The sequence below is a fragment of the Micromys minutus genome, assembly GCF_963924665.1.
Source record: "Micromys minutus genome assembly, chromosome: 10".
NCBI lineage: Eukaryota > Metazoa > Chordata > Mammalia > Rodentia > Muridae > Micromys > Micromys minutus.
In genome coordinates, this window is record NC_137979.1 from 3,783,257 (window position 1) to 3,795,670 (window position 12,414).

The 12,414-nt window shown below is 52.7% G+C and overlaps 1 protein-coding gene across 1 annotated transcript in view; it reads left to right on the forward strand.

The window, feature by feature from the left end:
* Window positions 1-229: 229 nt before the first annotated feature.
* The window catches only part of ADAMTS2 (ADAM metallopeptidase with thrombospondin type 1 motif 2), a 201,428-nt gene continuing 189,243 nt past the window's right edge, over window positions 230-12,414 (forward strand). Inside the window, exons 1-2 of the mRNA XM_080922868.1 lie at window positions 230-431; window positions 1,393-1,787. Of these exons, the coding sequence (XP_080778994.1) occupies window positions 296-431; window positions 1,393-1,787 (531 nt within the window). The 5' untranslated portion in view covers window positions 230-295. The remainder of the gene's footprint in view (window positions 432-1,392; window positions 1,788-12,414) is intronic.

The window sequence follows — 12,414 nt, forward strand, 5'->3', positions numbered from 1 at the left end:
GCCAAGAAGCGCCGGGTCACCGCAGGCTGAGGCGCCCGCCGTCCCCGCCCTCCCCCTCGCTCGCCTTCGCCTCCTCCTCCCGCCTCCCTCGCCCGCTAGCTCGCTAGCTCCTTCGCTCTCCCCGCCTTCCCTCCGCGCTCCCCGCCCTCTCCTGCGCGCCTCGCCTCCTCCGCCCCGCGCCCTGCGGTGCTGCAGCTGCGGGCGGCTCCAGCTGCCCCCAGATGTGGGCTGGGCGGCGCGCGGGGAACTTTCGCGCCGGCTGCGAGTGCGGGGCCCCGGCTGCGGTCGGGCTGCCATGGATCCGCCGGCGGGAGCCGCTCGCCGCCTGCTCTGCCCCGCTCTACTGCTGCTGCTGCTGCCGCCGCCGCCTCTCCTGCTGCTGCCGCCGCCTCCCACGAGCGCCCGGCTCGTCGTCGCCACCGAGCCCCCAGGTAGGTGCCAACCGCGTCCCCACGCCCCGCGACCCTCCGGCCACACTATCCCGCCCGGCGAGCCCCGCCGACCCCTCCTCAGGCATCGTCCGAGGCGACTTGGGCAAACTCCGTGCGCCGCGCCCCGGGCCAAGTTGGCCAACTTCGGGGCCGGGGCGGTCGCGCAGGGGGCGCACCCCGGGTGCCTTGGAACGCAAGGAGCCTCGGAGCACTTGCCGCTCTCGGGATGCAGAGTGTGGCGCTGGAGGGCCAGGAAAACCCCGTGGCGGAGCGCGCCGAACCAGCACCAGCGGGTCCGGGGGAGCCAGGGCGAGGCGGCTCCCGGGGACGCTCGGGAGGAGCCGGTGCGGAGCGCGCCGCCTGCGGGCCCTGAACATTGGTTGGGGTGTCCCGGAGGGTTTCCCCGGAGATTAGCAGGACCCTGCTCCACCCATCCCAGGGCTTAAGTGTATGAGGAAATGGGGGGCTGGCAGTGGGCTGCCCGCGAGCTGGACTGTGGACAGGCCGCCCATGAGAGGGCGAACCTGAACCTGGTTTCTCCGGAGGCCAGTAGTGAGGACACTCGGGCAGCAGAGACCGCTGACGGGTCAGGGTCAGGGTGCATGAGCAGGGGACCAACGTGGAATAATTTCTGAGGAGCCCGGTGCCCTACCAAGGACGGTATAATTAAGGAGCGAGGGCACGCTGATGGGGTCGCCTTTTAGGGTAACTACGAGGTGCCCCAGGAGCCTCAACTGGGAATCCACTGGGGCAGCTCTTTTGCTGGCTTGGTCCTCTGGAGGGGACGGCCCGCAGGCGACGTGGTTCCGGACTGGTGGTCCTGTCAACGCCCCTTCCTGGAGGCTTCATGGTGAAATGTCCCTTCTCTTCAACTGAGGCAAGGGGCTGGGGGAGCAGGGCTCTGCCGACAGGATCTGAGGCTCCGAGGTCTCCGCCAGTCTAACGCCCCTCTCCCTTGCAGGCGGGCCCCCGGGGCGCGGAGCCGAGCGCATCCTGGCGGTGCCGGTGCGCACTGACGCCCAGGGCCGCTTGGTGTCCCACGTGGTGTCTTTGGAGACGGCCGGGGCGGGGGTACGAGCCCGCAGAGCTGCCCCGGACCAGACCTCAGGCTTGCCCGGAGGCGCTGCGCAGGACCCTGGAGGACGCCTCTTCTACAATCTCACAGTATTCGGCCGAGACCTGCACCTGCGGCTGCGGCCCAACGCTCGGCTCGTGGCTCCAGGGGCCACCGTGGAGTGGCAGGGTGAGACGGGTGACACCCGAGTGGAGCCCCTGCTTGGGACCTGTCTCTACGTTGGAGACGTAGCAGACTTACCTAAAGCCTCCTCGGTGGCGCTCAGTAACTGTGATGGGCTGGTGAGTACTCTCTTCTAGGGCCCCCTTCTGTTCTGGCTCTTGCCTGATCTTTGAAAACCCATTACTATGTATTCCCCTGGGAGGGCGACATAGCCCGCGCGCTGAGGACAGTCTTCTCTACAGTGCCTTGTTGCAGGGGTTGGCGGGAAGGCACGGTTTTTTGATTGGTCAGAGAAGGGGGGAGCGAATTATATGAACCCCACTTCCAGCCCCAATGCCAAACTACTTCTGTCTGCTTCTTGCACACAAACATAAGTTGCCAGTGTGTGCCTCTCAGTGTGTTTTGGAATGTATGTATACTTCTTTCTGGGTACCCGTATACCCGTGTGAACATGTGAATGTGTGTTATCTCCCTGGGGTAGCGGTATCCGTGGGCTTCACAAATGTGTGTCAGAGTGACATCGATCACGTGTGTGAACTTGTGGTGGGCATGGGTGCCGGCAGTTTGCCTGCTTCTGTGTGTGCTTATGACAGCCTGGGGAGCAGGTGGCGATGCGGAAATGCCCAGTCAGCCCTCTGTCTCTTGGCTGACCAGGAACCAGTGATTTTTATACGGTGGTTTCCTGTTGAAGTGGCTATTTGAAAAGTCCGCTTTCTCCCTCTAATTTGAGCCAAGGAGAGCATTTGGTAGTGCAGGTCCTAGTGCCTGAGGGTGGTTTCGTTTTGGGGGGAAGCTCCAGATGAACGAGTAACGGTGCCTTCCGGAACGATGCGGGTCGCCCGTTGTGACTAGAGCCCTGAAAAGCTCCCTTGTAACTGGGTGTCCCCTTGGTCCATGGTTGCCATACCGAGACTCTTGGAGAAAGCCTGGATCAGTGAGTGCTCAAGGCAGAGGCTGACATTGACGGTGCTGTCCTGCCACCCAGGGGCCTGGCACAGCAGAGCGATGGCACTTTTCTCTTTGGATTGAATGTACAGTGGTCAGGCTGGCTCTGCCGGCCAGACATCTGAAGCCGCCCACCGTGGGTTCTGCTCTAATTGCTGCCCAGGGTACTCCGGCTCCGGGCACCTGGCCATGCTTCTGGCCCTGCCAGCTCCGAGCAAAGCCCGTCCTTAGCGAGCCCAGGTTGGCCCTGCCATCTGCAGAGCCGGCAATTACACCCCAGCTCCACAACCGCTGGAGTTCTTTTTATGGACACACAGGAAACATCACTTGTTGCTTCAGAAAAATCACTACCTTTGGTCGGGTTTACTTAGGGCCCGAGCACATTGCGAATGACTTTTAAGTGTCCTTGAAGGAGTTGGGTTTATTTAGGGTACAATTTTCTAGTCTCTGTTGCCTTCCTTGTGACAGTCCCACAGGCAAATCACCCTTAAGGATGTCAGTGAGTTTCCTAAATATGAAGGGCGATTACTGGGGACTTTGGACAAGGTGGTGGGGTTGACAGTGATCCCCTCTTTACTCATTAATTCCCACTGGAGCCCTGAACAGACACTACATCATTCATTCACCTCTTAATTCATTTGTTCAAGGATCACCTTTGGCTACATTTATTCTTTTTTTTTTTTTTTTTTTTTTTTGCAGGTCAGAGGTGTAGCAGGTCCTAAGCTAATGGGGGCAGAACACCCAGTGTCTCAGAGAGCAGGGGAGGGGGGGATGCAGCTTGGTAAGTAGGTGGAGAGCCATAGTGATCCTGATGGTTCCTGGTGTGCACTGGCCTAGGAGGGACAAACACAGTGGAATGTTACAGGAATAAGACATCTACAGGCAGCCGAGTACAGGCGAGGACATACTGGCTTCCAGTGTAGATAGTGGATGATAACCTAACTTGGTGGGCCAGCCTCCATAGGTTTCCTTTTCTGTTTTCTTCTTTGTTTTCCTTCCTCTCTTTGCTTTCCCATCTTCTTTCTTCTCCCCTCTTCTCCCTTCTTTTTCTGTATGTCCCTGTCCCTGGTTTTCTACAAGATAATTCGTTAACCCTTTATGTTCCTCTGTACTTCCATGATGAGCTCCCTCACTAAGGACCTGGGACTTACCACACGGTGCTCTAGTTGCTGCGGTGACCCTGTAGGGGAGGTAGCCTTGTGCTCAGCACACTGAGTTTTTGAGAGGCTGGGTAACTTGTACTAGTCACACAGACAGTGATGGTGTGTGTCTTGCCTAGGGCTGTCTGGCCTCTCTTGCTTCAGTGTTCCAAATTCTGAGGTGGGGCATGAAACTGCCTATATGTAATAAAAGGGACAAATTGTGCCTTACCAAGCTTCGACAGGCTGTGAGTGGATATATGTATTTGATGCATTCAACAGCCTGCTCCCTTCTCCATGAGGCTACATAGAACACCTCTGATACACTCTGCCTTGAGAACTGCCTGGATATGGTAAAGGAGGTGAGCCAGACAGTGCTAGGCAGGCAATTCCCCAGGAGGATGGCTCCAGAAAGTCTCCCAAGCCCATGTTCCTCACCTTCGGACCACATGTGAGAAACGAGGGTCTAGACTGCATTTTCTCCAAGAATGGTCAGCAGGGCTGTACCTTGAGTTGCTCTGAGCAAGTAGGGCTTAGGGGAAAGTTTATTAGTCATACTGGGGAAGGCTGCAGCTGCATTCGCCCTGGGAGTGGTACATTCGGGCATGCATGCACATGTGTGTGCGAGTGTATGTGTGTGTGCATGTGTGTGTGTGTGTGTGTGTGTATGTGTGTGTATGAGTGTGTGCATGTGTGTATGTGTATTAAAGGAGTCTCTCCAGTTCTGTTTCATCCGACATACAGGAAGATGTAGCCTACAACTCGTTTTCTTTGGAGAACACAACCAGCACCCAAGCACATTCGTGCAGAAACTGTCGGTGTAGACAGAAAGTTCTGGGGACAGCAGGTAGCATGTCCCCACTGCTAATATGTAGATGATCAAGTGGACCCTCTCTCTGCTGTTGTGAAATCCATATTTGTGTGTCTGCATGACTGTTCCAAAGCAAGAAGGCAGCGGTAAGTGACCACGCTGGCCATTGCTCTCCTTATCTGTTTAGTACAGTGGGACTCTAATTGAATCCGCCACCGCATCTATCAGTGAAGTGACAGAGAATCCAAGTCAAGTTACTTTAAACAGAAAGGGGCACTCATTAGCTCATAGGATGACAAATCTTCAGGCTGTCCCTTCCCTTGGCGTCCCGTGTACTGTGTTTGTTGTCTGGTGTGCAGCTGTGAACCACACTCTAGCTACGCTCAGGCAGGACGAGCTTAACAGGGTTGGATACGGGGTTTGCAGATCACAGAACGGAAAGAGTAAACAGTACCATTCCGCTCCCCGAAACCACGGAGAGTGTTCTGGCCTGAAATGGGAACGTTGGACCAGCCAAGAGGCGGATTCCACTGGGGTCTGCCAAAGGCACAAGATGTGCCCCACCAAGATCTGTGTCCTAAGATGTGCCACACATTTGTCCCCAGCCATATGGATGGGGTCCTTGCTAGCCACTGGTTAGAAGCACCTTATCATTATTTACTGGGTGTGGGGTGGGGGCAGAGGAAGATTGGTGGTGGCACAATTTTTCTTTTCGCAGTGAATAAGGAAGAAAATGCGTAGGGAATATATATCACGTTGCTGTGGAATTGTTTTCTAGTGTTTCTTGGGTTACATAGCAGGCAAGCTAATTCACACCAGTTTTTGCACACTCACCAGAAAAGACACCTGCAGGTATGAGAGGTAGGATGGTGAATGACAGGTTGGTGCAGTCCCACTAGGCGCAGGGCTACCTACTAAGCATCTACTATCACAGCATGCACACTATGTTTCGTTATCATCTGGCTACAGATGAATAAACCAAGCCTCCAAAAGCCGAGAGAGCTTGCTTGTTATCATCTGGGAAGCCAGTATCAAAACCCGTATCTGTCTGATTCCAGGTCTCCCTCACTGCATTTTATTTTCTTTCATGTCTGTGTTTACACACCACCAACACAATAGTAACAACAGTAGCATAACTGCGTTCTAAAAACATTTCTAATCTTTCTTATTTTGTTTCCCAGAGGCCCGAGTCAGCGCACTGACCACTGTCTATGTGAGTGAGGGGGATGGGCGCATGGACGGTCCAGGGGTCTGCTCCAGGCTGGAGCTCCTCCTGGGTGGGTGTCTTGACTCCTCACTGGTGAGTGATGACAGGGGGACAGTAGGAGGGTAGAAGTCTCTCTCCTCACCTCTTCTCCGTTCAGGAGGCATGGGTGGACTGCCATGGTATAATGTATCTGGCTGGGCAGGACCACTGAGAACAGTCCACTGGCTAGTCTGGTGTAGGCTCTGACCTCTACATCCTTCTAGATGAACCAGGTTTAGTTCTGGGCCTCGAGAGAGGGGTGTCCATCCTTCCTAAGGGCTCATTACAAGCTCCCCACTGTCTGACAGAGCTTCTGTAGCGTAGCTAAGGCCTCATGGTACAAGGAAGTTCCTGTTCAGAGAGCCTGAGGATCTTCTCTTGGGGTTTTCTGTTGGGCTACCATCCTGGCCAGACCTTCGGGACTCCCAAAAGCCACGAAGAAAATAATGATGTTGCCACAAGTGGTACCTTCGAGGTCACATGCTGGACTTACTCAGGTCAAATGCTAGCGTAGGGAAGGTCCTAGTTCTGTCTGCTGGGAACAAGGGCTGATCCTCATAAAAGGTCTTCTTTCCTTCCATCCTGCCTTAGTACATCAGTGAGTCCACAGCAGGGGAGCCAAAGAGGCTCCTGCTTGGCCTCTACTGTGAGTGATTGACCCAACCACCCAGAGCGGCTTCTGTCACCTGACCTAGAACCTACTGAGCTTAAACGATGGAGGCTAGCTTCCACTGGATGGAATAAACGAGAGCCATTATGAGTCTAGTCCTTTGAAGGTTCTGAGAAGTGTTGGCTTCAGGCTTGGCTGGATCCAACTCATGCATTCTCTCAGCTCCTCCACTCTTGCTGTTTATTTTAGAAGACTCTTCCCCTCTCACCCCATGGGGAAGCCGTCAGCAGCTCCAGGCTCCTCTCTAACACCGTGGAACTGGCAGGCATCTCCTGATGGGACAGACGGTAACTAGATGAAGGTTTCTGTAAGACTTGGAGCTGGGTTGCCGTGAACGCACGTCTTTCTCTCTCCAGACACCTCCTTCTATGGGGGCAGGAACCGCTGAATTGTTAGAGACTTCCAAACCTCATCCCAGCCCTTCACTGCCCATTGCGGGTAGCCAGTCCTGCTGCACACCGAGCTGGACCGGAGGGATGGAAGCTTAACGGGGTGAGGGTGGGTACAGTGGAGGATATTGTTCAGCGATGAACGCAGGGACGTAGAACACAGCTGGGTACATCTGCAGGAGCTAGTTCAGTTTACTGGACACAGAGAGGGGTATTTATGTCCTGGGGGGGGGTGGTCAGCATCTCTGGGGTAAGGTTTGTGTGGTCAGGGCAAGGGTGTTGGAAGATGCTTCATCTACATACTCAGGGGCTGGAGAGTCCAGGGGGAAAACCTTATAAAAACAAACACGGAGGAAGGCCTGATAACGCTGGGGTAATAAAGTCCTGCTAGGGATGGTGGTGAAGGTGCTGCTTCATGGTGCTAGGTTGGGTAGCCGATTCTGCTTCCCTCATGTTCGAGGTATCCAGGTTGAAACACCCTCAACCCCTCCTTCATAACCCTGGGCCATTATGGATCTACACATCATAGCAGGCCTGTGCACTGCGGATTGCAAGCTGCTGTCCTCCGGTGCTGTCTCTTGCTTCTGACTGGCCTTGCCCCAGCGCCCCAGAAAGCCTTCCTCCACCCAGCAGCCAGAGCAGTTTTTACAAACCACACACCAAATTCTGTTACCTAACCCCCTGGCCTGATAGCAAAGGCCCCTCCCTCCCAGATTTGGCCTGGTGAATTCTGGCTCTGCTGCCTCTCTGGGCTTGTTTTTCCTCCAGCACTGGGGACTCAGGACCTTTGCATAGCCTGTGCCCTCTCTAGGGCCACCCTCACTGCCTCTCTTCACTTGCTTTGCTTTGTAGGCTTAGTTGAATGATCCTTTGTCTTGGGACCTACCCTGGACACATACGTATCATGTCACATGTCACGCTTCTTGGCAGCTTGTAGTATGAATGTTCCTGGCTATGTCTACAGGGTTCAGCTCTAGACTGGGTGGGGTCCTGAACCGACATGTCAGAAGTGGGATCTGGAAGCCCCGGGCAGGAAGAGGCATGACACTTTCCCAGAGGTCTAGTGCCCCTCCTTGGGCTGCTCTGACGTAACCATATGGTGTCCAGTTTCAGGGACAGAGCCTCTGGATGGTGGCAGCTCTGCCACTCCATCCCCAGGAAACATTTATGCACATCCATTGTAGTTTTGCATGGCTTTCTGGCCCTGCAAATCTGATTTCATACCTCCTGGTTTAAATCAAGTCAAACAAGAAAAGGAAGGACCTGCTAGATGTCAATGGGAAAGACTGAGTCAATGCTCTGGGACATAGGCTCAGCTTTGCTGGCTTCTCCCCATTGGGGTATATTAAAGATGTGCATAGTGTGGCCAGCCACAGTGTGACCAGCCACACTCTTCATGAAGGGCACTGAAGTCAGTCACTGTGTACTGGAACCCAGGGAGACTGTTGGCTTCAGCCATTCTATCCACCACTGTGTGGTCAGGAGTATTCCTGTGGCTGGTGGATGAAGATTTCTGCTACTCCTTTAGAAGGTAGCTCCTTCCCACAGTTGTCCCTGTCCCCCACATGTCCCTAGCCATTGGTGAGAGATGAGGAGTGAAAACAGCCAGGTCTCCATTCAGGACTGCTGTGCACAGCACAAGTATCGTGACTGCCCGGGACTCATCTCTTCTGAGTCTCCCAGACATGCAAGTCTTCCTGGCACAGCCGTGAGGCTGACTTTGCTTTGTGGTGTCCTGAATCATGGCTTGCAGCATCTCATTCTGGTCTCTGTAGGGATGAATACATGTGGAGCCCCTTCTGGGAACCTGGGTCTAGGAGGAAGGACAGGTGCACCATTCCATACCCCTAGCTTCTTCTGTGGCAGGGAAACCCTGGCGGTCCCTGAGTGTACATATGTATATGCACCTTGTCATAGAGACCTTATGTATATGAGTGTGTGTACCTAGCCATGGGGACTATATAGTGCATGTTTGCATGTCTTGCATATGGGAGCTTGTACACACTGAAGAGTGAGTTGAGTATTTGTGTGAATGTGCATATAATTACATGTGTGCATTTAAATGTGTGTACATATGGATGCATGTGTGTATATGCATGTGTATGTTCTTAGCAAAGACTTCCTGCTGGAGTAGGTCCTCGGGTGGGGTGGAGGTACTGGGGACAGAAAAGACTCCAGCACCCTGAATTCCAGCATTGCCTCCTACCACCCCTCCTCTCCTGGCAGGCGCCATGGACCGGGAAGGCCCAGGTAGGAGCCTCTCTCTCTGCTGCATATGTTTTATATTAAATGTCAGCTGCTCACCGACTCTGCAGTGCTGCCATTAATATGGAGAAGTTATTACCAAGCCTAGGGCTGGCTCCTCGGGCTCATCCATGAATTTCAATTACACTGGCATTGACTTCAGGGTGGGTGAGTCGGGTGCACCGCTTCCCACTTGCTGGCAAAGGAAACTCCAGCATCCAGAATCATGGACACTGTATTGTCAAGAGGCCGGGCAGTTTCTGTCTGCTCTGACCCAACCCTAACATTTCCACAGTTAATCAGGACGTATGAGCTTAGCGTGTGGGCTGGAGGCTGCTACACGATCAGATGAGCTCAGCAAAGCTGTGCGGCCAGGCAGAGGCTACCACATTGGGGAACTCAGTTGATCACATTGTAAAATGGGCTCCATCAATATCCGTCCCACTGGGTGTGAAAGATGGGTGCACTGGGGTCATGCAGCCCAGGCTGAGGGCTCAGGGTCTTGTCCATTTCTTTGAGTCTCATTGTGTCGCCCTACCAGGACTAGAATGTTGTGTATGTCAGATAAGTCTCCGACTTGCTGCAATGCCCCTGCCTCTCGGGTGCTGGGATTACTAGAGTCTGCCACGACACCCAGCTGCAATGTGGTGCTCATGATGTGATTTACTGTCCACATTATGGTGAATTGAGCATTTCTCCCTCCTTGAGCCTTTCGGCAGGGGTGATGGTGAGCAAGTGTAGTCTGGCTTCATCTACTTCTGAGTGTCTTCTTCTCCTGGAGAAAGCATAGGTAGTGTTGCGAGCATCAGTAGCCTGGCCAATGACAGAGACATGAGTTCTGTTGACACTGCTCCTTTTCCGCATGCATCCTTTCCGCTATCACAACGTGAGGCTTTCTGGAGGCATCTTTAGTGGCAGGAGGTCTCAACCCGGCAAGTGCTAACCTCACAGGTACCCAGTCAAAGCGACTGCAAGAGGAGCCGTCAATGCCAAATTGGCATGCGCTAAGCAATGCTAGCATCCCTGGTGACCCACTGGCTTTGTCAAGACTTTGGAGGTAGTATATATGAAAACTGTGCCTTAAAACGTTTCTTCTTATAGTTCTACAAATGTGGCTTGTTGTCAGTGATGGTGATGATGGTTGTAATGATGACAGCAATGGTGGTGGTAGTGATAGGGGTAATGGTGATGCTGGGGATGATGTCAGTGGGCATGGTAGTGATGGTGATGATGGTGGTAGTGATGGGCCTGATGGTAGTCATGGAGATATGGTTTGGGATGACACTGATGATGATGGAAGTTATGGGGCCGATGGGGATGAGGCTAGGGGTTGTTAGGGTTACGCAGGTGATGTTAATGATGGGGATGGGGATGATGGCAGTCGTGAGAGTGATGTGTATCGTGATGATGGTGGTGGAGAAGCAACTAATGACTCCAAGGTCCGGAGAGCTGGCACACAGATTTCACACAGGACATGCAGGGCAGCAACAGGGACTAGACTGAGCTAGAGGGGCCTTGAACACAGACTCAAGGATTCATCTTTGAACTTGGGTACTTCTCTTTTGAAAGTGGACCATAGGGAAATGTGTGTATTGGTGTTTTATGTAAGTTTGCTCCAGTCTGAGCAGTAGCCAGCACGATTGTCACAGGGCTTCTAGAGGCATCATGAAAAATGCCGGCAACACATGACACCTGTAGATAGTTGTGTGCCATTTGAGGGTAGGGATCAGTTCCAAGAGCAATGCCATTGGGTGACTTTGTTGCATGAATATCATATGCTAAGCTGGCTATGACATCACTAGGCTATATAATCTTAAAGAGCCACTGTTTTGCCAGTGGTTTATCATTGGCCAAAATAGCATTGCATGGCGTGTGACATACATTGTGTGTGTATCTGTTGGTGAGTGTGCACCAGATTGATGCCAGGTGTCTTCCTTGGCAACTTCATCTTAATTTTTGAGGCAGAGTACATCAGAGAACCTGGAAGGCATCACTCACGGATGCAGATACACTGGTTGCGAAGAGAGCCCGGTCGCCTCTTCCTCCCCAATGCTGGGTTCACAGGAGCTGATACTTCACCTGCCTTTTAAAACATGGGCACTGGGAATCCAGACTCAGGTGCTCACACTTGCTCAGTGAGCACTTTACCAATTTCACCAGCTTCCCAGGCTCTCTATTCTTTTAAATAGACTTCACCACAAACACCACTTGGTAATAAAGAAAACCTCAAGTTAAGCAATGGCAAAATAAACTCCATTTTACCTCTGTCTGTCCTGGTAACTAACCATGGTAATCAGTGTTCATGATTAGAGCTTTCAGATGTCAAAGGGGTTTAGTGCTCAGATACCACACTGTCCAGTGTGATAGCTCCAGGCCACATGAGGTCCCTGAACATTTGAAATGCCGCTGGTCTCTACCGAGAGGGACCATGCTTGTAAGCTACATTACAAACTGGATTTCCAAGACTTAGCACTCCTTCTGCTGTGTGTGTGTGTGTGTGTGTGTGTGTGTGTGTGTGTGTGGTATTGAGTGTTGAAGCAAGGGCTTTATATGTGCCACGTACTCTGCTATTGAGTTATATCCTGTTTCTCATAGATAAACTATGGATTATCATTTCACATAGTACATTTTGAATATACTGGGTGTCTTAGTAGGGTTTCCATTGCTGTGAAGAGACATCATGACCAAAGCAACTCTCATAAAAGCCAGTAATTAATCGGGGCTGGCTTACACGTTCAGAGGTTCAGTTCATTAGCATGGTGGGAAGTGTGCAGGCTTGCAGGCAGACATGGTGCTGGAGCAGAGTTCTACATCTTGATCCAGAGGCAACCAGGAAGAGGTTCTCTTCCACACTGGGTGGAGCTTGAGCATAAGAGGAGACCTCAAAGCCCATCCCTACAGTGACACACTTCCTCCCACAAGGCCTCATTTCCTAATAAACACACCCCAATGGGTCAAACATTCAAACATGGGGGCCAAACATTTAAACCATTACACTGAGTTAAACAGAATCTATTCTAGAAATTAACTTCTTTTGTGTTTCTTCCTTTTCCTTTTGAAACTTCCGGGGGCCTATTGGAGACATCTCTGTAAGCAAAGTGCTACCACAGTAAGAACCCTGGGTTTGAAAGTCCAGTTCTCAGGTAGAAAGCCAGGCTTAGGGAGACACCCCATGTCATGCCACGAGCCAGGAGTACCCTTGGGGCTTGCTGGATACTCTCAGTAATTAAATTGGTGAGCTCCAGGTTCAGTCACACACACACACACACACACACACACACACACAGAGCCAGGAAGCCAAT